Source organism: Sphaeramia orbicularis, chromosome 19 (assembly GCF_902148855.1).
Source record: "Sphaeramia orbicularis chromosome 19, fSphaOr1.1, whole genome shotgun sequence".
Taxonomy (NCBI): Eukaryota; Metazoa; Chordata; class Actinopteri; order Kurtiformes; family Apogonidae; genus Sphaeramia; species Sphaeramia orbicularis.
Genome location: NC_043975.1, coordinates 28,090,001 through 28,116,467, shown reverse-complemented (window position 1 = coordinate 28,116,467; position 26,467 = coordinate 28,090,001). Strand labels below are relative to the sequence as shown.

General features: G+C 35.0%; 1 protein-coding gene across 1 annotated transcript; it reads right to left on the bottom strand.

The window, feature by feature from the left end:
- Nucleotides 1-6,908: 6,908 nt before the first annotated feature.
- LOC115410250 (FERM domain-containing protein 6-like) lies at nt 6,909-25,312 on the bottom strand. Its single transcript, XM_030121808.1, has 13 exons — nt 25,141-25,312; nt 20,436-20,526; nt 20,197-20,276; nt 18,565-18,623; nt 17,905-18,130; nt 17,653-17,808; nt 11,825-11,890; nt 11,664-11,732; nt 11,404-11,578; nt 8,879-9,070; nt 7,865-7,996; nt 7,742-7,764; nt 6,909-7,653 (listed from the first exon to the last, which is right to left on the bottom strand). Exons 1-13 carry the CDS (start codon nt 25,213-25,215, stop codon nt 7,612-7,614), a joined length of 1,386 nt encoding a protein of 461 aa, XP_029977668.1. The 5' UTR covers nt 25,216-25,312; the 3' UTR covers nt 6,909-7,611.
- Between the last annotated feature and the right edge of the window lie 1,155 nt (nt 25,313-26,467).

Here is a 26,467-nt window from a genome sequence, read left to right as displayed (position 1 = left end):
TGCAGGAAAGACAGCGATGCAGACTGTCTGTGAAGGAGGAGGTCTGTCTGATGGAGCCGTTCATCCATCAGCGGTCGTTTTCCATCAGAACCAGTAGATCCAGAGGTCGGTACAAATCCACTTCCTGTCTCCTGAAGACCCATATTTACAAAATCACTTCCTGAAATCACTCTTCCTCATCCACACAGTGTCCATGATTCTGTCTTGATATTTCTAGATGTGGGTGTAAATGACATCGGAGGAGACGTCAGTCATGGACCTGTGAGGGAGACCAGGACCAGAACCCAGACCCCAGACCAGACCCTCCCACAAAACCCAAAATGACCCCTCTGCCTCAAACTGTAACTGCAATAAACCGCACAAACTTCATTTTTATTCTTGTCTTTGTAAAAGAACCCAGATGGAGGTTCAGTTTGTTTTTGTAGAACATTGTTACACTTGGTCTAGGGGTTGCCAAGATGCAACATGATGTGAGACTCCCCTCCCTCCATGTCCCTTAAAATACAGGAGCAAGCTAAAAAAAAATTAGATGACCAGCAATGACATAACTGCAGTTTGAGGGATTTATTTACATTAAAAAAAAAAACAAAAAAATCAAGAAAAGCACTCAGAGAGCTCAGACCTCCACCAAGACAGATCTGCAAAACTTAATCAGTTGTTCCATGTGCCAGTATCAACATTTCATGAAAATCTGTCCATAACTTTTTGAGTTATTTTGCTAACAAACAAACAAACAAACACACAAAGCAAAGTGATCATAATAATACCTCCTGGTGGAGGTAATTAAATCAGGTAGGGAATCAAAGTAACAAACATAACAAACAGAATCATACTCCAAGCTCACTACGCTGACCTACAAACACAAACCAAGGAAACCACAGTGCATCCATGTTACCTACCCTCCTAACATAAAAACAGGAGAAAACTTAAAAAGATTCCCTCCTTTTGCGACTGATTATACAAAGTTCTCCAGCAAAAATGACAGATGGCTGGTTACAAATGAGGAGGATGGGAAGAGAGGAGTCTCCTAGGAGGTAGGGTGATCCTGCTTTAGATTTCCCTGCTCATCGCCGAGGAACCAATGAGCAGCAGCAGTCCAGCACCACACCTGCAGCTCATCCTCACTCAACCACTATCTGTAAAGAGAGAAAGGCAAAGAACACACACCCATACACAGAAGAAAAAAGAAAAACTACAAAAATACAACAGAATCCCAATCACAAACCCTGAACAAACATGTCATTGCTTGGATTGTACCTCACTGATCTAGTGGTTCATAGTAGAAGATAGTGTTTAACCCTTAGGGGTCTGAGCCTGTTTAGGCTGTCTTCCAAAACTGATTTTACGTCTATATAGCATGATACTCTTTTTTTTTTTTTTAACCATACCCATGTTTGGTACATATTTTTCAGCATTATTTCACCTATATGATCTGGTATTTCCTTTCAGACTTGATCTTACTTTAATAACATATTGGACCCAAAAATACACAAAAATATACTATTTGTTTCAGTGAAATCCACAATCATGGTCAATGATCTCTTTTGGAAGTTTAACAAGTAAAACAGGTTGCAAATATTAACATATAAAGGTTTTTATTTATCTATTAATCATATATGCAGGTTTACATGGTTAAAAACAGGATGAAAAACTGTAGTCTGAAAAATAACTTTGAAAAGTAGAATGTCTGACTAAGACGTACAGAAACAGCAAATAAAGTTCTATACAATGAACATACTCAAAAAACTCAAAAATATATTCATTCATTCATTTTCTGAACCCACTTTATCCTCACTAGGGTCACGGGGGTCGCTGGAGCCTATCCCAGCTACTTATGGGCAAAGGCGGGCTACACCCTGGACATGTCGCCAGCTCGTCACAGGGCTGAAAATATATATAAAATTTCAAAATATATGATATATGATATGTTATGGTGTAGTTATGTCGGTGTTCTGTTTGATAGTACTTTGTTCCATAGTTCAAATTACAGGGGGTAGTGGGGGGGTCTGTAGTCCCCAGTGAAGACCCAGACACTGGTGGGAATCTGACATCCTGTGTTCTGTTATTCATTTTAATATTTTTATTACTTTTCCTGTAGGAAAGCGAAAAAGGGACCGGGAGCATAGAGTTCCAGACCGGCTGTCCTGGACCAGCTGATCCTGACCCTGGTCCAAAAGCCTGAACCTTTCATACATGTTTATTTCCCTTTTAATCTCAAGGCACCTTGTTTTTTTGCACCTTTTGTTTCAATTTTTAATAAAAAAAAAAAAAAAAAAATCTAACCTAATACTGTCTGTTCATTTACAAGGCATCAATATATGAGTAGAGTATAAGTACTTTTATAAGTAATACGCAGTCAAATTAAATGCAGGCATTTGAGTAAATCTGTCTGACTTTAGCGTTGAACCTGGACTATATCCATAAAACTATAAGGAAAAAAAAAAATTAACCACTCACATGTTGGATTTAGGTTGTGTACTTACAAATTAATCTACAAATATACATGCTTTACTAATTACAGACATGAATATCTTGTGTTTTGTAAATATTTCACCCAGCAGACTGAAAATCTAAAATACAAAACATGTTTGAAATAAATAATTTAACGATTTCTGATCAACTGCCCTGTTAGCTCTGATCCCATGGTAGGGTGTCGTCATTTCCTGTTAGAGGTTTTCAACCAAAACTAAATGGAAATGGACAGAAAGCCACCTACATGCTGAAATAAAACACACTTCATGACGCCTGGGCTTTAAGAATTGAACCAAATATGTAGCTAGGCTCACATTTTTACTCTTTAAATCTTAAAGAGTTGCTCCTGAGAAATTTTTATTATTATTATTATTCATGGACTAAAGCTAAAGAACACCTAAAGTCATATCTTGGTGAGAAATGTGCAATGAAAATATTCTATTTGGACAGAGAGTTGTTGGCTATTTTAGCTAGTTAGGTCAAAACCAGACAGTGTCAGTGATGTAGGATCAAATAAGTAAATGCACATTCACTTGCATATGTGATAAAAGAAATCAAGTCTTGTTTGCTATCCAAAACAGTGTTAACCGCCAATAGCTAGAGCCTAGATTCCCTGTCATGTCTACTCATACAATTCATAAAACATAAGACAACTATAGCAAACCTAGACTGAACAACACAGCAATACATGTTTTCAGTTTGTTCCTCCCAGGCTCCAATAATGAACCAAAATGTTGTCAGCTCCATTGAAAAAACATGAACCCAGTGAACTGTGGACATTGAGCACAAATAGTTAAATCTATCAGTGCCTCATGATGAACACTTATTCCTATTCCAGAGCAAAGAAAATAGGCATTGACTTAAATGCAGGGTCTGGAGTAAAATCAAATCTTGATTTAAAATTACTGACCAGTGGTATTCTGATTGAAATTAATACTTTTGCCATCACACTGCAGATGGAAAAATTATATCCCACAGAAAGTTAGTATAATATTTGTCTTGGTTTGAAAAATGAGCAGTATTGCAATGCCTTTGCACATTGAACTGTGACAAAAATCAGAGGAAAAGACGAGTGTCCCTTGAAAGAAAAGGCTCCAAGTAAATGGAAGAACCACATTATAGAAACACTATGTGTTGCAAACGCTGACTTATGAGTTGACAGGTAGGGTTATGAGAGAAAAAGATAATTTTGCAAAAGGTTTTGGTTGAGACATCCAAAAATAACATTATTAATGTTATCACTGGGTATAAAATCCTGGATACCAGATGGTTATGGTATATGATGGGTAACTTGCTTGGTTCAGTGAGGTATTCATTGTTCAGGTGATCTCTCAGAAAAGACCATGGAGACAGAAACAAAATAACAGCAGTATCTACTGAAAGGAAAGAAACAACCAAAGAAAGTAACCCTGCACTACAAACAAAGAAGGAAAGAGCTTCTGTATCAGGTAGAAATATGTTACAAAACTGAAGTGATTTAAAGGATAGAAATGAACCTGCTTTCACATTTATTAAATAGTTCTGGACCTCCATATAAAATCAAAATCTGGAGACAAAAGTTGGACCATGTGTTGCTGACTAGAACTATCATGGAAAAACAGAAATTTGCTGAATTCAATCAATTCTTCCAGCGCAATATTGCGACAAGCAAAATACGGTAATTGAATGAAATAGTTCATAGCTCCATAGAGTGCCAAATCTTGTTAACACCTCCAACCAATAAATGGAGGACATGTGCCACTTCAATCCAAACACTATTTCAGGGCATGTATCTATTCAAAGTGAAAAACAAAGTCAAGTTTGAAAAGTGTGGTTTAGTGAGTAAAATTTTGAAATCTTGATATCAAAATGTATTATTTTTGGGGAAAAAAATTCAGGCGCCTAAAGGGTTAAATTGAATTGAATTGAATTGAATTTAAGTACATCATTACATGATGGGGGAATTTTCTATTGATACTGCAATGTGAAATTAATGGTCAAATGTCAATGGAAAAGCTTTCACAGAACAGATAAGGAGTTATCATCTGCAATTGATACCAAAACCTCTCAGATGTCTGTAGAGAAGAGAAGGCACAATTTCTTAAGTGAAAGAATCAGACTTAAAAATGAAAGTAGGAGATTTCTGAGGTAAATAAGCTATCATGCAGATTCGGTTCACCTACTGTATATTATGTTAAGAGATGGAGAGAGGAGAGAAATGACCTACACTGCAGGGGTTTTTTCTGTTTTACTGAAAACTTTGCCCAAATTCTGTATTTTGTTTTGTAATTATTTCCGTATGTTTTCTGTAAGGTATAGATATTTTTTGCCAGAGGCAGGTGTCGATATCCAAAATAAAGCATTCCATATTTCCATACTTAACTCTTTGCAGTTCAACAAATATGAGATATTTCTTTCAATCCCTCTCAACCAGTCAAGTTAAGACTAGTTAAGGTTTAACAGACAGTAGATGAACTGGTTAAAACAATAAATTATGAGATATATTTGTAACACTGTAATAAACAAATCTAAGAAAAGTTTATTTGTGATAGAAGTAAATGTTAAAGTCTATTATAAGTGCTTATAAATGTCAAATAATCCAACAATAAATATGTTTATGGTGCTATATTCACACTTTTAGAGTCTCCTGAACGCCTAATCCTGTTCATAAGCTTCTTATAAGGACTCAGAAAGACCCAGTGCTACTTTTGTGGCAATTCACAAGTGAATGTTTCTCTATTTCTACCTTTCTTAACTGATTTATCACCAGTTTTTTTTTTTTTTTTAATATAATATCATCTGTATTTTGCCTTTTTTGGTGTAAATCATGTTTTTTCCTACATTTAATTCACAGATCATGTAAATGTTCATAAAAGCTCACAGCAAATTCAAAGTTAATAATTATGTCAAAACAGAAAAAAATGAAGAAAAAAATAACCTTTTCTGTATAGATATTGCTAACTGAATGTAAAAACAAGTGTGTCCATCCACTGTCATTGATCCAACTCCATGGGTTTTACTGGTGAATCAATGCTGTAGAAGATGACGGTGTTTCCACATTCACTACGGAGCCGCTGAATGTCCAAATGGGTCATATCTGATGACCATGGAAAGATGAGAAACTGCATTTTATACCAATTATTTATAAGTATTTTCAGGATTAGTGGATCAGCAGGTACTAAACAGTTTAGATTAGTATATACTTTTGGTCACCGGTGGATGTTTGGGTCTTTATGGGTTAATAAACAGTGATACTGTTTAATTTAAAATACTGCAATGGGCTGAGAACAGTTCTTATTAATAATATCAGTGACACATGAGGGGAAGAGAGAAGAAGAGGGAAACAGAAGTAGATTTAAAATATTCTTTGAAAATTATCCTTAAAAAAAAAAAACAACTATGAATAAAAACATTTTCAGGTACCATGTTTGCAAAATTGCATTTTGCAAAATTGATTCTGAAGGTCTTATGTCTGAACTATTGCTAATTCTCCTCTTATTCATAAATGTTAGTATTGTGGATCTAAAACAATAACAGCTGACACAAAAACACAAAATGTGGCAATGGACGGATGTGACATGGTTGTTACGGATCCCATCATACTGATGCTCGGCAGCCATGTCACCGTTTCCACAAATGATCCCTGTGCAAAAACTAATATCATAATTACGTCTGCCAAGGAGGTTATGTTTTTGCAGGTGTTGGTTTGTCTGTCTGTCCATGTGCAAGATAACTCAAAAAGTTATGGACGGATTTGGATGAAAATTTCAGGAAATGTTGATACTGGCACAAAGAACAAATGTTTAAATTTTGGTGGTGATCGGGGGTGGGGGGGGCACGGGGGCCGACTGATCTGCCTTGGCGGAGGTCCGCGCTCTCCGAGTGCTTCTAGTTATTTATTGTATAGTTTATCATCATACTAATGAGTAAATAACAATATAGAATTGTTTTTTCTTTATAAAAATCTTTATTATTAGAAAACTGTTGATTTAAAAAGTGACATGTGACATTCTTAATGTATGTATTGGCGCAACATAAGCAGGATGGATCAGCACCATACTCCATATTGAACCTGTAAAAATACAACATGTGAAATGTAGTATATAATCTGGTAAGAAAAATTGGGGAATCTAAATGAATAGAATATTTGTTTTTCAGGTGAATTCAGTTAAAATATAACTTGGCCATTTTTGACATGAAAATATAGCATTAAATGTGATGAAATTGGACATTTTTGACCCGAAAACATAGTTCATATGACCATCAACATGTTGCAACAGAATTGAAATCCTGTAAATTTGCATAACTTGCATTTACCAACACAAAGTTCCTTTGGGGATTCACTTATATTGATTTCTTATGCACAAAGACATAAATAAGACCTCTAAGCAAATTTTAGCCAATTAATTAATTGATATATATTGAAGTAACATTGTCATTGTATGAACCTCTCTGGGGTGTTAAAGTATTCAAACACTGAGCTGCTTTTAAATGTTTTCTTAAATGTGTGTTAGGAAAGCACTCACACTGAAGCAGATGTCAGTTCAGTTTGTGAACTCCCACACAAGTTTTGAAAAAAAAAAAAAAAAGGCGCCTAATATGGAAGCAGAAACAGACACAATTTAGCCCATTTATAGAATAGAATGCTCTTTATTGTCATTATACTGAATGTACAACGAGATTCGAGAGCTTCTCCTTTTTCAGTGCAAACAGGTAATTATAGATAAAATATAAGGTGCAAAATATGTACAAGATAAAGTTAGCTCTACATACAAATATGAAGGTAAAAGGATAAAAATTGAGAATATAAAAAATGTATTGCAGAGGTTGGTTGAATATATACAGAATAATTACAGTGCACAGGGTGATTAATACTCGCAGATGAATATATATTACATGTGAGAATGGCTGTTTTGCACAGGATGGGTGAATTATCGATCATTTAAAGTGATTTTCATTGCTTATACACAACAAATTCTCTGAGTTAATGCTGTGTTACATTTGAACTCATTTTATAAATAGATCACAGACAGAGGTTAGCATAATTTATATATCTTATGCTTAAGGTACTTGATTTGTAGCTTCAAAGAGCTAATGGGAGTAAAATAGGAGTCCTTGTGCTGCAGAACATGTATATAATGAGCGTCCTCTGGCCTGGCATTAGTCCACACAAACCCCATCGTCTGATCTCCTCCTCAGAACCTGTACAAAGATCAGAGAAGACACACTGAAAGCTTTGATGCAGCACAGTGCCGGGAAATTATCTGTCACGAATCTGCACAGCGCTAACCTGTTTCATTTCCATGGTGACAGCTGTTCAATGAGAGATGAGACAAAATGAAGGAGTGCACATGGAACTGAACTGATGAGCACATGATCACAGGTTATTTTACTTGTCATTTTATGGACTAACCTGTCCACTGCGATGAAGGTAACACCAAAGGTCCATCGACAGACACGCCGTAGACCAGCTCAGCCAGCCAGGAAACCTCAGCTAGGTTATCGACCAAAACCTCTGCAGGTTCCTCCAGACACAACTCAGCCTCTAACACAGGGGTGTCAAACTCATTTTAGCTCAGGGGACACATTCAGCCCAATTTAATCTGAAGTTGGCCGGACCTCTATAATAATAGCATGATAACCAACAAATAATGACAACTCCAAATAATTTTAGTGCAGAAAATAAGTCAATTATGCCAATATTTACATTTACAGACTATCCAAACAAAAAGGATGTGAATAATGTGAAAAAAATGGAATTTGTTAAGAAATATAAGTGCAATTTTATCAATATCATGCCTCGACTTATCATTTATACATATTGCATTACAGATCAGATCTACAAAGACACAAAACATTTAGTAACTGGCAGAATATTGTTAAAATTGCACTTAATTTTCTTCAGACATTTCAGGTTGTTCAAGTTATTCACATTTTATTGTTAAGGAGAGTTTGTTAATTGTAAACACTAGCGGCATTGCACCCAAACGCCCTCCCGTGTCCAGTGCTGCAACATCGATGGGATTGACACGGGGTGGGGCCGAAACGTGCATTATATAGTAGGATTTTCATAATTTAATGTTTTGTGCACTAAATCAAAGAGAAAAAATTGGTGTTGTCATTATTTATAGGTTATTATGATATTATTTTTGAGTTTGAAGCCCTAACTTGCACTTTGCAAATTCATCCCACGGGCCAGATAGGGACCTTTGGTGGGCCGGTTTTGGCCCCCGGGCCGCATGTTTGACACCTGTGCTCTAACACAAGTAAATGAGTTTTAAAGCAGATACTAATAATCACATGCATTTGAACTCTTTTTGGTATCATAAGATTTATTGCATGAAAACATTTAGTTGAAAGTACAACATTACCACAGACACACAGACTAGACTTGGCTCCTGTTACTTGTTTTCCCATTAGAACTGACCTGTTATAAAACCATCCCCCTCAGGCTGCTCTTCCTCCTCCTCCTCCTCCTCCTCCTTCTCTTTGGACCAGGCTGTTGTTGTTTCTACTTCTACACTGCAGTCAGACATGGAAGATTCGAGGCTGTTGCAGTGAAGTTTCTGCTTTAATAGCATCATGTCACAGATGTAAGCCTCCTTATAGAACCGATTAGCTGCAGGGAAAAAACACACTGATTTTATTTATAAAGCACTTCAAAAACTTTACAGTTGGCCAAAGGGCTGTGCATGAATCATAAAACAAGGGGGAAAAAAATAAGTAAAACAGTGATGACAGAAGTGGTTCCAGGCACACCAAACCCCACCCCTCACACATACAGGGGTTGGACAAAATAATGGAAACACCTTCACCTCAAGATGATAATGCTCCAATCCATACAGCTAGAATTGTTAAAGAATGGCATGAGGAACATTCTAATGAAGTTGAGCATCTCGTATGGCCGGCACAGTCCCCAGACCTCAACATTATTGAGCATTTATGGTCAGTTTTAGAGATTCAAGTAAGACGTCGATTTCCACCGCCATCGTCTCTAAAAGAGTTGGAGGGTATTCTAACTGAAGAATGGCTTAAAATTCCTTTGGAAACAATTCACAAGTTGTATGAATCAATACCTCGGAGAATTGAGGCTGTAATTGCCGCAAAAGGCGGACCTACACCATATTAAATTATATTTTGTTGATGTTTTAAGGTGTTTCCATTATTTTGTCCAACTCCTGTATTGTAGCTTATTTTGGCATCGATCCAGCTGATGTCATCACGTCTATGCGTGTAATGATGTCAGCATATCAATTGCCTCTATATATATGCCAAGTTTGAAGTGAATTGAAACAAAATTGATGTTTTTATAGACATTTGAAATTTCGGCCATTATAAGTACATGGGAGAAAAAAAAAAGATTTTAAAAATTCATAAAAAATTTGAACTTTGACCTACTTTTCCCAAAATGTAATGACATCTTTTGTGGGTCACTGGCAATCTATAAACCCAATTTGGTATGAATTCAATCAATAGTTTTACAGCTAGAGTGTTAACAAACAAACAAAGAAACAAACCAAACCAAACTAGAAGCACCTGGAGAGCGCAGACCTCCACCAAGGCAGATCAGTGCCCTGGATTTGGATGAAAATTTCAGGAAATGTTGATAATGGCACAAGGAACAAATGATTAAAGTTTGGTGGCGATTGGGGGTGGGGGGCACAGGGGCCCACTGATCTGCTTTGGTGGAGGTCTGCACTGTCTTTTCTAGAAAAGCACTCGGAGAGCGCAGATCTCTGCCAAGGCAGATAAGTAGGCCCCCGTGGCCCCCCCACCCCCACCCCTGATCGCCACCAAAATTTAATCATTTGTTCCTTTCTTGAAATTTTCATCCAAACCCATCCATAACTTTTTGAATTATCTTGCACACATGGAGTTGGATCAATGACAGTAGCTGTAGAAACTTGTTTTTATGTTCTCTTAACGATATGTTGTGAAAAACAGGAAGAAAACTCCAAGGCACTCTCTTTAAGCATTCAAATGCCTTTTTTCTCATGGCATGGTCATGTATAGACCTTAAAAAACACTTCAACACATTTCAGTTTCAAGCCTTCATCTGGAAGTCAAACAAAACAGAAGCCTGGAAAATTGTAGGTTCTTTTAAAGTAGGTCTTGACCAATAGGAACCTGCCAACTAGACATTATGAAATGTGTGAAAATGTTTTTTAAGGTCTATACATGAGCATGCTGTGAGAATAAAGGCATTTTAATGCTTAAAGAGAGTGCCTTGAAGTTTTCTTCCTGTTTGTCATCTACTTTGTGAATCCCTTTTTCCAATGAGCGCCTCAAACAAACTCTTTTTTTGGGTCCTAGAAGAATTCCTTCCCATGATTTAATGATATATTGTGTTGAAAAAGTCAGTTTTTCCTATATTTTTTCCGGATTTGACCTAATAACCTTTGAATTTACTCTGAGCATTTATGAACATCCACATGATCAATAAATTAAATATAGGAAAATACCAGATTTTTACTGAACAATGCAAAATGTAAAGGATAGTAGTATAATAAATGGTGATAAATCACTTAAGAAAGGTTAAATAGAGAGAAACATTAATTTGGGAACTAACACAAAAGTAGCACAGGGTCTTTACAAGTAAAAAAAAAAATCAGGTTTTGTAAAAATTATTAAAAAATGCTTTGACCCTGAAATGCTTAAATGGCTTTTGCAATTAAATTGCTCCATTTAACGCGGATATTTATTAATTACGGTAAAGAGTAATCATGTATATTGATAATTTCTGGTTCAAGTCTTGTTCATTAATGCTGTATATATAAATTTTATGTGATCATACCTTTAAGACATAGTAACTGTGATATTCAAAACCATATTTGTTTTTTTAATAATGAAATATTCAGTCCTTATACAGAAAACCCATAATCCTGATGCTTGGTTTTTTCATAGTTTGACTGCAGTATCTAAGCTGATCTAAGTTTGTGTGATGCTGCTGACCGTGCATGTCCTCCAGCTGTTGGATGTATCTGACTGCGTCCCTGATGTTCATGTGAAACCTGTGACAGTCGGTGAGATGCCTCAGGACGTGTTTGGAGTGGAACGTTGAGCGATTGTAAAACACCAGCTTAGGGAGGCACAGAGAGGCCACTGCGTAGACCTCAAACCTGCTGCCCTGAAGAGAAACATAAGGGAATAAACACAAAACAGTCATAACATGAGGTTTGACTGTGTGGGTTTGTGTGTGTTCTGGGACCTACCTGGAAAGTCAAGCGGTCTACGTCAGTCCAGCAAAGCTCATATCGTAGACACCGCTTTCCTTCCACCTCCTTAGGAAACATCAGTGTTTTAAGTCCACAAGTTAAACTCAATAATTAACTGAAATATTCTATGTAATTTATTGTTATTATGTAAGACCTACCTGATAAATATGGACTCCCTTAACTGCAACTCCAAGAAGGATTGAACTTTTCATCTCCTTTTTCTCCTGCACATTGGACATCAGAGGTTTTCTCATTAATACACTTAAATTTTTCAGATTAGACATTTAAATGCTTTACCATCCAACACCTACAGGGTGGGGAAGCAAAATTTACAATATTTTGAGGCAGGGATTGAAAGACAGTGTATGACCAATTAGTTTATTGAAAGTCATGAGAATTTATTTGCCACAAGAAAATTTCCATAATAGAAAATGTTTTTATTCTATGTGTCCTCCTTCTTTCTCAATAACTGCCTTCACACGCTTCCTGAAACTTGCAAGTGTTCCTCAAATATTCAGGTGACAACTTCTCCCATTCTTCTTTAATAGTATCTTCCAGACTTTCTCGTAATAGTTTTGCTCATAGTCATTCTCTTCTTTCCATTATAAACAGTCTTTATGGACACTCCAGCTATTTTTGAAATCTCCTTTGGTGTGACGAGTGCATTCAGCAAATCACACACTCTTTGACGTTTGCTTTCCTGATTACTCATATGGGCAAAAGTTTCTGAAAAGGTATGGATAATAGTGTTAGGTATGATTATGACATCAATATATGTTTGGTTTCAAAACAACTGACATAGTGCCTGCTGAGAAAAAAACAACTAAATGTTCATTGTAAATTTTGCTTCCCCACACTGTACACCAGGGATCTACCAGTATTTTATAATCTAAATTCTATTTTTGACCAGAGATTGATTAAATACCGAGCCCCTCAACCTATAAAGACCCAGTACTACTTTTGTGGCAAATCCCAAATGAAATTCTCTCTCTATTTAACCTTTTTTAAACGATTTATCACCATTTATTCTAATATTATCCTCTGTATTTTGCAGTTTTTCAGTTTAAGTCATGTACTTTCCCATATTTAAGTCACTGATCATGTATATGTCCATAAAAGCTCAAATTAAAGTTGAGGATTATTATATGAAAAACAAAGAATAACAACGAAAAAGTGACTTTTTCATCCAAATATATCAATAACTGAACATGAATCAGTGTGTCCATCCACTGTCATTGATCCAACTCCATGGGTTTTACTGGTGAATCAATGCTGTAGAAGATCTGAACGTCCAAATAGGTCATATCTGACGACTATGAAAAGATGACAAACTGTATTTTACACCAATTATTTACACGGACTATAAAAATAGTGGATCACCAGGTATTAACCGTTTTACATCAGTAGACGATTTTGTTGGATGGTGGATGTTTGCGTCTTTAAGGATTAAATGCATCGGTTATATTTTACTTGATGAAATGTTAGATGATTTGTTTTATTTGTTTCATAGGCTACATGTTTTTATAATTGGATAAGGTAAAACTGGGCCGACAGCAGTGACAGCAAAGTGTTAGAACATTATTATTCATTAGTATGTTTTTTTAAGCCACAGGAGTTAATGAGCTGAAGGCTGGCTTATCCCTGATCCAGCCATTACTTTATAGCATAAGTCATTACACGCACAATGGCTGAGCAGTTATCATGAAACATTAGGTTTCTAAAATAGCCCGACACACAGGACCATCAGGAGATGTAGAAAGACTGAGCTGTAATTCCCTATTCAGGACTTTACAGAACAGCATGTCCCCTATATGTTTGTGTTTCTAATTTTCCCCACTCTGTATCATGAAACTGTCCTTTCTGTTTTACACTGACATGGTTTGTCAACAAAGTGCAGCAGAACAATGAAGGCACAAATGTGACTTGTATTAATGTTTTACTTAATACTGTTAAAACTGATGAGAGAGAGAGAGAGAGAGAGAGAGAGAGAGAGAGAGAGAGAGAGAGAGAGAGAGAGAGAGAGAGCGAGAGAGAGAGAGAGAGAGAGAGGTCTTGTGCATTTTCAGTCGCTGCCATTAAAACTGTGACCATAGTTTGTATCAGAAAATGCTGAGTACACTGGATTTTACCATCATGACTAGTATCTTGTTTGTCCTGACACATGGACCTGTCATTCTGATGATACTACTATTACTATTACTATTACCTTTACTATTACTATTACTACTACTACTACTACTACTACTACTACTACTACTACTACTATTTTTACTACTTTTACTATTACTACTACTACTATTACTATTACTACTATTACTACTTTTACTATTACTATTATTACTATTAGTATTACTACTACTACTATTACTACTATTACTATTACTATTACTACTACTACTATTACTACTACTATTACTATTACTACAACTACTGCTACTACTACTACTACTACCACTACTACTACTACTACTACTATTACTACTATTACTACTACTACTATTACTCTACTATAACTACTACTACTACTATTACTATTACTACTACTACTACTACTAGTACTATTACTACTATTACTACTATTAATATTACTACTACTACTACTACTACTATTACTACTATTACTACTACTACAACTACTACTACTATTACTACTATTACTATTACTACTACTACTATTAATATTACTACTACTATTACTACTACTACTACTATTACTCTACTATAACTACCACTACTACAATTACTATTACTACTACTACTATTACTATTACTATTACTACTATTACTACTATTACTATTACTACCACTACTGTTAATATTACTACTACTACTACTACTACTCCTACTACTACTACTACTACTATTACTACTACTATTACTCTACTATAACTACCACTACTACAATTACTATTACTACTACAACTACTATTACTATTACTACGACTACTATTACTACTATTACTATTACTACTACTATTATTATTATTACTATTACTACTACTACTATTACTACTACTATTACTATTACTACAACTACTGCTACTACTACTACTACCACTACTACTACTACTACTACTATTACTACTATTACTACTACTACTATTACTCTACTATAACTACTACTACTACTACTATTACTACTACTACTACTACTACTAGTACTATTACTACTATTACTACTATTAATATTACTACTACTACTACTACTACTATTACTACTACTACAACTACTACTACTATTACTACTATTACTATTACTACTACTACTATTAATATTACTACTACTATTACTACTACTACTACTATTACTCTACTATAACTACCACTACTACAATTACTACTACTACTACTACTACTATTACTATTACTACTATTACTACTATTACTATTACTACTACTACTGTTAATATTACTACTCCTACTACTCCTCCTCCTACTACTACTACTACTATTACTACTACTACTACTATTACTCTACTATAACTACCACTACTACAATTACTATTACTACTACAACTACTATTACTATTACTACTATTACTATTACTACTACTACTATTAATATTACTACTACTACTACTACTACTACTACCGCTACTACTATTACTCTACTATAACTACCACTACTACAATTACTAGGCCTGTAACGGTACACAAAATTTTCGGTTCGGTACGTTTTCGGTTTTCAAAGCCACGGTTCGGTTTTTTTCGGTTCGGTACGGGAAGAAAGAAAACCCCTCAAAATGTCTTTAATACATTTATGAATTTTTTAACATTTTTCCCCCAATTTTTGGACACAATAGAATATAGAAAAACAGGAATAATATAATTCTGCTGCTATAAATCAAATAGAAAATAAAATAAATTATTAATATGACTAAATGTATTTTAAACATTAGTATTGCACTTTTCTCTGACAGGTAGTTTTGAACAAACAAGAAAAATCTAATCACAGTTCTGTCAGTTCACAATCTGCAGAAAAATATCAGCAAAAAAATTCTGCATGAAGTTCAACATCAACAGGAGGGTAAACTGGTATTCTGTTTAAACAAACTGAAGAGCAACATTGACAACAAACTGAACCAAATTATTTATTTTAGGACAGAGAATAAATTGTTTAGGACACTGTGTGTACTTGTGTGTGTGTGTGTGTGTGTGTGTGTGTGTGTGTGTGTGTGTGTGTGTGTTTGAGTGTGAGCGCGCATGGAACGTACGATTTGTCTGGGGGATGGTTTGTTTGTTGTTTTTTTGTTTTGTTTTTTTTGGTCGGAGCCGGGGGGTGGGGGGGTGCGGTCCGGTCCATAACTAACGTAAATAACGCTGGCGTGAAACGAAAGTGAAACTTTATTTTTATATACTGTCAGTGGCCAACTCCGAGTTTTATTCCTCTGTTATACAGCGTGCATGAGAGAGAGAGAGAGAGAGAGAGAGAGAGAGAGAGAGAGAGAGAGAGAGAGAGAGAGAGAGAGAGAGAGAGAGAGAGAGAGAGAGAGAGAGAGAGAGAGAGAGAGAGAGAGAGAGAGAGAGCTAGTGTGTTTTAGAACTACCGTAGTTCCTAGGGGCCAAACAACGTCCGTCTTATCTCCGTCTCTTTCCTCGTTGTTGTCTTTCACCGGGACCTGAAGTGATCCAAACTGGACTGTACTGATGGTGGAGGGTCTTCAGTCTCTTCCTTCCAGGTTCACATCATATTTGTTTTTTTTGTTTTGTTTTGTTTTTTTTTTTTACCTTATATCAGCTGCTATTTGGTATTTTGGGTCAATGTGCGTGTCCTTTAATATGTCCGTGTGAAACTTGCGCGGATTTAAAGTTCCGCATTAAACGACATCTTTCGTTCCTTTTTCTTTTTGTCAACATACTGTGCCGTTTCGGTACAGCTGTGTGCCGAACCGAACAGGTGTGTACCGAAACGGTTCGGTTCGGTACGTGTACCGTTACAGGCCTAACAATTACTATTACTACTACTACTACTATTACTCCTACTACTACTGTCACAGTTTGCTTCAAATGTGTCTCCTCCCTCCCTTTGCCACCCCTCATCGATCACAAACATTTTCCCCTGGGACTCCCAGCTGCTGTCCTCTCCCTCACCTTGCCTCACCTCATCAGGAACATCAGTTACACCTGTTACTAACAGGTGTGTTTCATCAGCTGGCCAGCATATAAGCTGCTCTGGCTCAGCTATTTTTGACAGATTGTTCTTGTTTCTTTGCCTGACTTTCCAGTATTCTTTTGTACTTGTTTTCTTGGTTCCAAACCCATCTGATTCTGACAACACCTCCTTGTTTCTGCCCCGGAAACCTGACCAGCCTTCTGTCAAAAGGATAAGAGATCTGCTTTCTGTTTGCCTGTGTTCTGTTCTCCTCCTGTGTTCTGTCTGGGTCAGAGTCCTGAGCCCACTGGCAGAACCAGTGACTTTTACCAGTCCATGTCCTGTGTCTGAATCTGTGAACTCAAAATAAAGGACATTTGTGACTTTCACCCCAGTGTGTTGCATGTGGGTCCTCCATTCTCCTCCACCCCTTACAATTACTATTACTACTATTACTATTACTATTACTATTACTATTACTATTACTATTATTATTACCACTATTACTGCTACTATTATTACTATTACTACTATGATTACTATTACTATTATTACTATTACTGCTACTAATATTACTACTACTATTACTACTAACAATAACTGATACACTACACATTAATAATAATTACTCTGCTGGTACTGTCACATTGTTCACTGACATAAATACTTTTGAGAGATACAGGATTTTCAGTAATTACAGGCTTCAACAGATATTCTACTGTGTTTGTTCAGTTTCTACACTTTATTTCAATAAATGTAGTCAGATCTCTGAAGGATACTTCCAAACAGTTGAGACAAACTGTAACTGTGTGCTGCAGTAAACAGGTCTTCATGAAAAACCACTTGAACCAGATCCTGAAACTGTCCAGCCTGTGTCTGTCTGTGTGGTCAGACCTGTTTCATGCTGTAAAGGGTCACCGGTCCGTCCTGTAGCGTTCCCGCCTGTTTTATAAACTCCAGGATTGCGTGTCTGTGAGACATACCCCTCAGCTCAGAGTGGAGCTGTGGACAGTGCTGAAGTAGGTAGTCTCGCCCTCGACGCTTTATGAGCTTAGGACACAAATACATTTAATATGAGTATAAACCACATCTGAAATAACAAAGTATAGAAAAATACAACAGAATATTATTATTTGTGTTTTATACCCAGGGAGGAAAATAATCTTCAGGAAGGAAATAATGTATGAGTGGTCCCTTGCATCTGGTCTGTCCTCCTTCAGCTTTGTTCTCCTGTCTCAGTTCCAGATCTCCGACTTCAGCCTGAAGTGCAGACGCTGCCAGTTGGAAGAACAGCGTTTCCTGATGGCGACTCTGTGAGCGCAGCACCTTCTGCCTCAGCTCTGTGTAGTAGAGCTGCAGAACTCTGCTGCTCCTGGAAACACACAACAGGGATGGGAATCTGTCAAGGGTTTCAAGATTCAAGATTCACTTTATTGTCATTCAAACACAATGCCAACATGGATACAGTGCGGAACGAAATTACGTTTCATCAACTTTTTGCATAGACACAAGAAATATAAAAACACCTTAGCAGCCAAAAAATGTAGCGACAGCTTACAGAACAATAGATAAGACAATAAAGCATAAAAGGGCAATAGATTAAAACCACAAAATAAATACAAATATAACAAGTAATAAATAGAGAAATGTTAAAATAATTGCACATAAAACCATAATTGCACTAAAAAAAAAACAATTGGAACATTATGTTTGACAACACCTTTTACTGTTTGTTCTGTGGGAAGCGTTTACCTCACAATAAAGAACACAGAGAAAAGAAAAGACGCTGAGAGAAGAAGGACTTACAGTATCAGCCTTCCACTGTCTATGTAATACTGCACCCTCAGAAATAAGATGAACGGCACCTGCAAATGTGGAGGAAAAGTTCCATCAGTCATCAGAGGGAAAGATTATACACTATTATATATGCTCTATTGTCTAGGTCATTTTTGAGGAATGAGCTGATATTTCTAAGTTGATCATTGCATCCAGTTTCAAAGTATAGCAAGATACAGCCTTCATTCAAAGTCATTTTAAATGAACGGCAGAATACAGAAAAGGATTAGGGCCACTGGGGGAAAAAAAAAAAAATCTGACTTTAATCTCAGAATTCTGACATTTTTCTCACAATAATAATAATAATAATAATAATAATAATAATAAAAATTATTGGACCTTCATTTTCTTTTTTTCCCCGGTGGCCCTAATCCTCTTCCATATGGAAAAGGATGAATCTGGATGTAGATGTTTTTCTAACTGACTGAATAGGGTTCTGCTTTGAGATGCTTTTAAGGAACATTGTTGTGATACATTTAATACCTTTTAAAATAATGGTGGTGTTTTATTATATGTATGTTCTTATTTTAGTGTTTTATGTATGGTCTTAGAACTGACTTTTACAGTGTTTTATGTATATTTTTAGTGTGGATGGCTGTGGTTTCTATTTTCTGTAACTTCTGCTGCTGTCTTGGCCAGGACACTATTGAAAAAAAGAGTTTTAATTTCAATGAGCTTTTTTCCCAGTGAAATAAATGTTATAATAATAATAATAATAATAATAATAATAATAATAATAATAATAATAATAATAATTTACAATATAGCCAAACAACATGAAACAATAAAAAAAATTTAGCAAACAATAGAACTATAAGGAAAAAGTGAAGGAAGAACAACAAGATTAATTAATTAAAATATAAGGTACATTTTTCAATTTCAAAATGGAAATCACTGATTCTGCAGTTTTTGACATCAGTAAGAATATCATCTCATTCTGATTTGAATCCTATGTGATTCTGTGAAAATGTTGTGCTTTATTTTGTCTATTATAGACAAGGCTTGTGTAATACTGAAATCAAATATGTTAAGATAAAAAAGACAAAAACAAACAAAAAAAGACAAAAAAATTAAAAAAATAATTATGTTCTGGTATTATATGTTTAAAAAAGGATTGTAATGAGACTATTTTTGGTCTTTTTTGATACATAGCAATGGAAAAATTCATGTTTTGTTTGTTTGTTTGCAGAAATGTAAGGAGCCATTGGAAGCTCTGGGAGTGAACTGTAACTTGAGTGGATGTGAATTATTGTTACATGATTAAACTGGAACAACTAACCCCTGTATAAACATATAATCTCATTCTGATTTGAATCCTATGTGATTCTATGTCAGTGTTGTGCTTTATTTTGTCTGTTATGGACAAAGCTTGTGGAATATTGAAATAAAACATGTCAAGATACAAATATTAACCAAAAAAAAGATCAAAGTAAAATATATAATTATGTCTTATATGTTAAAAAAAAAAAAGTATTGTAATATTATAACATTGCCAGAAATAATTATACTGTTTATCTGAAAACATGCATCCACATTTACAGAATATCCAGTGAGAAAAAGTATTATTGAACTTAAAGACGACACTAATAAACCTGGACTCACCATCGCAGACCCCCTGCTCCATTCTTTGCCGAAATACTTACTCAGCTTTTGCGCCAAATCAACAAAGAGATACTCATTATCTACAAAAGAAACACACATTAAGACACATACTGTACACAGTAAGTTTACATCATTGGTTGGTTCAGTCATCAGCCATCCTCCCTGAATATCAACATTCCACAATTAATGAATGGCAAATATTTGGCCTTGAATCCCCCCCCACGCTGAGGTTAACCAACCTCTGAGCACAGCCAGGCCAAAGACTTGGAGCTCAGTGATCTGAAGCAGCTCCTGCACATGGTTCAGCACCTCCTGGCCTCTGGCTTTAACCTGACAAACAAACAAAAAACTCAGAAACAGGACGAGTTTAGTGTCTTTTCTATTGGCTTTAATGTACCGGCCCTCATAGACTTCACAGAACTGTTAACTTGGACAAAATATTCATGTTTTTAGTGTGAAATTTTATTGAACTAATGAAATCCAGATCTTCTAACCCACTAAACAACAAAACACACTCCTTTATCCAGGGTTGTCAAACTCATTTTAGTTCAGGGGCCACATTTAGCCCAATTTGATCTGCAGTGGGCCAGACCAGTAAAATAATAGCAGTGAAAAAAGTAAAATTATATCATGATCAGGTTTACATCCACAAAGTTTCCTTAAAAATCCAAATAACATGAACAACTTGAATTGTCTTAAGAAAAAAAAGTGCAATTTTAACAATATTCTGCCTCGGTTTGTCAGTTTATCATTTGCACATGTGTATTACAATCACAAAAAACATTTAGTAACAGGCAGAGTATTGGTAAAATTGCATGAACTTTTCTTAAGACATTTCCATTTGTTCATATTTGTTCAGGTTATTCACATTTTTTGTAAAAGTATAGTTTGGTAATGTAAACATTTTCATGTAATTTTACTTTTTTACACCAAAAAAACAAAGAGAATATTTGGGGTCGTCATTATTTATAGGTTATTACAATAATATTTTACTGGTTCTGACCCACTTGAAATCTAATTGGACTGTATGTGTCCGTATGTGGAACCTGAATTAAAATGATTTTGACACCATTGATTGTTAATATCTTCAGCGTAATTTTTGCATTTCACAAATTCATCCCGCGGGTCGGATCGGACCCTTTGGCGGGCCAGATGTGGCCCCTGGGCCACATGTTTGACACCTGTGCCTTTATCTATCCATTTGATTCACTACCCTTAAGCCAAAAATGTACTTGCACAAAAACCTGCTAAAAAACCATCACACTTCAATAATGTTTAATAATTTCCAGAATTTTAACCTTTTAAATGCTAGTTTGAATACACAATGTCAGTGGTTTTTGTGTGTTTTTCATAAATAAGATATTTTCTACATAATAAATAGTGGTGCTGGTGATTAGAGTCTTGTCCAAAAGTAGTAACAACATTGATTTCACTGCATTAGTATTTTTTTTTTTTTTATGTGAGATTTTAAAATGTGGTTTCAGTGTAAGTCATTGACTTATTTGTTGCCATGAATGTCCTGCACTGAACAAAAACTACTAATGAAAGAAATGAAATCAGTGTGATATTGTTAATCTCTGACATGTTCAAGACTTTGATATTGTCGCTGTTGGGTCGAAACCTCATTAGTCCATTTTTGGTCTTTTTTTTTTAAAATCTTAAACAATTCTATTGTTTGCAATTCTGACTTTTTTTTTTTTTTTTTTTTTTTTTTTTTTTAGAAATATTCAACTAACGAAAAGTGTTGATAACAGCTTGTGACTACATCTTTTAACTCCATTCGTTTATTTAGACCAGGGGTGTCAAACTCATTTTAGTTCAGGGGCCAAATTCAGCTAAATTTGATCTGCAGTGGGCCGAACCAATAAAATAATAACAAAATAATATATAAATAATGTCAACTCCAAACTTTTCTCTATGTTTTAGAGCAAAAAAAGTAAATTTACATTTTGAAAAGTTTTACATCTACAAACTATCCTTTCAAAAGATGTGAATAACATGAACAAACTGAAAAAATAAGTGTAATTTTAACAATATTATGCCTCAGTTTATCTTTTACACTTGTACATTATGACTTACAGATCACAGTGGATCTACAAATACAAAAAAAAACATTTAGTAACCGGCAGAATATTGCTAAAATTGTACTTACTTCTCTTAAGACATTTCAGTTTATTCATATTTGTCCAGGTTATTCACATTTTTTTTTTTGCAAAATTATACTGCATTTTAGTGTAAATACATGGAAATATTTACATTTAAAAAGAGAAAATTTGGAGTTGTCATTATATGTTATTATGATAGTATTTTACTGAATCCTGCCCAGATTGAATTGTTCTGAATGTGGAACCTGAACTAAAAGCATTGTTAATATCTTAGTGTAATTTTAGCATTTCACAAATTCATCCTACGGGCCAGATTGGACCCTTTGGCGGGCCGGATTTGGCCCCCAGGCCGCATGTTTGACACCTGTGATTTAGATTAAACATTGTTTTTCCTTCCTGAAAAATAACCGTTGTGGACATAAGAGGTTTCGCCCGACAGCGATGATATAAAATAATGTTGCATCACTCTACCGTGCACTATATGGAAAATGTCTTTTAACAAAACAAGCGGTATCACATTCAAACTGGCATTTAAAGGGTTAAAATTCATGAAAATTATCGAACATTTGGTAGTTTTGAGCACAGCTGAAGTGGTTTAATAGATTTATGCAGAAAAAAAAATGATGTGAGATAATTTAATGCTGTTTTCTGTGTGTACATTTTTGGCTCGAGGGTCCCCAGATGGTGCAATATGTATCTGTAGCTTTTAATAGACCTGTAAGAGTAACTGAGATTAGATTTAAATAAAAAAGAAATAAAAAAGAAACATTCATGCCATACTTTGTAACACAGACATAATGATCGCAAAGTCGAAAAAGAAAAATGACAAAAATTTACAAAAATGGCCCTAGGGTTTCAAAGCAGCTTTAACATCCCAGTTTTATTTAAGGCTTTTGAGAGAAGCAGTAGCAGATAATATCATTTAAAAAAAAAAAAAAACTACATCACAGTATCAGTGCTTAACTTCTGTAACCCATAAAGACCCAAACAGCCACTGGTGATCTAAAATGTTTGATAACTGCTGACCTACTAAACTTATCAATACTTTGAAATAATTCAGGTAAAATACAGTTTGTCATCTTTTTATGGTCATCAGATATAACTCATTTGGACGTTAAGAGGCTCTGTAGGGAACATGGAAACACGGTCATCTTCTGCAACATTGATTCACCAGTAAAACCCATGGAGTTGTCGCATGAGATTCCACTGTGCTGTGATCTTCTGTATTTGTGTAACTTATCTGATGGAAATGTAGTGGGAAATGACATATGACATATACTTGGTTACGATACTTTCAGTGGCTTGTACAAAAGCTATTACAAGGAACTGGGGAAGGACAGATCCACCAACACAGGACCAGTGGATTGAAATTATTGACGGAATATATACAATGGAAAGGGTGAGTCACAAAGTGCGACTACAGGAAGCACAGATGGACCAAAAGTGGAATAAATGGATTGTTTACAGAACTAAGTATGATGGAAAGACTGGATTTATGTATAATGTACCCAAGCAATGTTTGTTTGTTCATCTTTTGTTGTGCTGTCAAATATATGTGTAAAAAATTTCAATAAAAACTTTAGTGAAAAAAACAAAACAAAACAAAACAAAACATGGAGTTGGATCAACAGTGGATGGAGAAACTTGTTTAGATTTTTTATGTATTTATTTTCTTTTATCGTAGCTTGTTTTTATCTTCAGTTAACCTCCTAAGACCCGGGAAATGTCAGCAAAGTTCAAGCTTTTTTTGTTTTTTACTTAATAAGTGTCTATATTGGAAACATCATGATGCAACAGTTTTTTCAGATGCAGTTTTTAAAATTTTTATGGAATGTCCTTTGTGGTGGACAGTTTTCTTTTCTTTTTTTTTTTTGCATAAAGTTGTGAAACTCTTGTCCACAAATGTGGACAGAAAACCCATAGCTGGGTCTTAGGAGGTTAAAGATATTTTTGCTTACAAAGTCACTTTTTCTTCAGTTTTCTTTATCTATAAGATAATAACCTTCAACTTTAATCTGAGCTTTTATGAACACCTACATGATCAGACAATAAACCCTTTAATTAATCAATAATTTAATCAATTATGAGAACATTAGTCAAGAGTGTTTATTCCCTCCTTAGGCATGAAAAAAACAATGTGATTGACTTTTTTTTTTTTTTTCATGGAGTTACAAAAATGTCCACTCAGCTACACTCTACATTTAATTTTTGAAGCAAAGAAACATGTATTTAAAACCCAATATCAGAAAGTGATATGAAAACAATGAAATAAAAACATTTCTAATGCTGCTAATCTGATGTTTTCTCACATTTTAACATATTCTAATACTAGTTATTACTCACTTCATGGAGATAATGTATATAAAACAATCTTTTTGATTAAAAAAAAAAGTTGTTAATTAGCCTACAGTCTAATAACAATTTACAATTGATTTACACTAAAACATGTTACTGCAGATCAGGTTTATCAAGAACAGCAAAGTTACAGTAATGGTATGAATGTCAGTGTATGGGATGATGCATGAGTGTCCACTGTGTTGGCTGATATGAAACTAAAACAATAAAACCCATGAATATACAAGAGAACAGCTGTAGAATAACTGTGCACTGTGGTGACCACTATGCATGAAAGGGTTAAAACATAGGAAAATACCTGATTTGCACTGAAAAATACAACATAAAGAGGATAATATTATAATAGATGGCGATAAATCACTTAAGAAAGGTTAAATAGAGAGAAAAATCCATTTTGGAACTGACATAAAAGCAGCACTTGGGTCTTTATGGGTTAAAGGTAGTCATCATGTCTCATTTTAAAAGAAGTCAAATGTCCACTCACCCTGACGGTACAGTCCAGGTGCTGCTTGTTGGGTAAAAGTACACACACTTGTCTTTCCAGTTTCCTCTTCATCATCTTCTCAGCAGCTTCGTTGTGTCTCAGTCCTTCATATATCCTCCTCCTGTCCTCCCACTGGCTTCACAACAAGACAGCCTCTCACACAGAACTTATGTGAACTATAACAAGAGAAACTGATCATAACTGACTGATTTAACCCTTACTGACAGTGTGTCATCTGCGCATCTGCGTCAAAAAAATAGCATACAATTTGCTTTTAACTTTTTTACATTTTTTTTTTGTATTTCATCAATTTGAACCACAAACAAAAACACCAAATACTCAATAACTGTCACATTTTTAACCTTTATTTACCTTAAGGTAAATAAACCATATTTTTTGATGCAAAAAACATTTTTCTTTTAATGTAGGACTACATATAAATTGGATTACTTATTCATGTATTTTTGCAGGTGGGCATATGTCAATGATTAACAGCAGCATTGGTTATAATATGCATTATTATTTTTTGTGCTGGGTAAAATACTTAACACTAAAATGTGTCAATGCGCATTTTTTTGTTATTCACTTTGGAGAAGGGTGCAAGTGAAGTAATTTTTCATTTTCTAATGAGTTTAGTGCAAAGGTGTCAAACATGCGGCCTGGGGGCCAAATCTGGCCCACCAAAGGGTCTAATCCGGCCGGTGGGATGAATTTGTGAAATGCAAAAATTACACTGAACATATTAACAATCAGTGGTGTCAAAATCATTTTAATTCAGGTTCCACATACAGTCCAATTAGATTTCAAATGGGTCAGAAACAGGAAAAATATTATCATAATAACCTATAAATAATGACAACCCAAATTCTCTGTTTTTTTAGGTGTAAAAAAGTAAAATTACATGAAAATGTTTACATTACCAAACTATACTTTTACAAAAAATGTGAATAACCTGAACAAATATGAACAAACGGAAATGTCTTAAGAAAAGTAAATGTAATTTTACCAATATTCTGCCTGTTACTAAATGTTCTGTGCGATTGTAATGCACATGTGTAAATGATAAACTGATAAACCAAGGCAGAATATTGTTAAAAATGCATTTGTTATTCTTAAGACAATTCAAGTTGTTCATGTTATTTGGATTTTTAAGGAAACTTTGTAGATGTAAACCTGATCATAATATAATTTTACTTTTTTCACTGTTATTATTTTACTGGTCCCGCCCACTGCAGATCAAATTGGGCTGAAAGTGGAACTGAACTAAAATGACTTTAACAGCCCTGGTTTAGTGGCAGGGTCACAGTTTAACAAAATATGCAAAAAT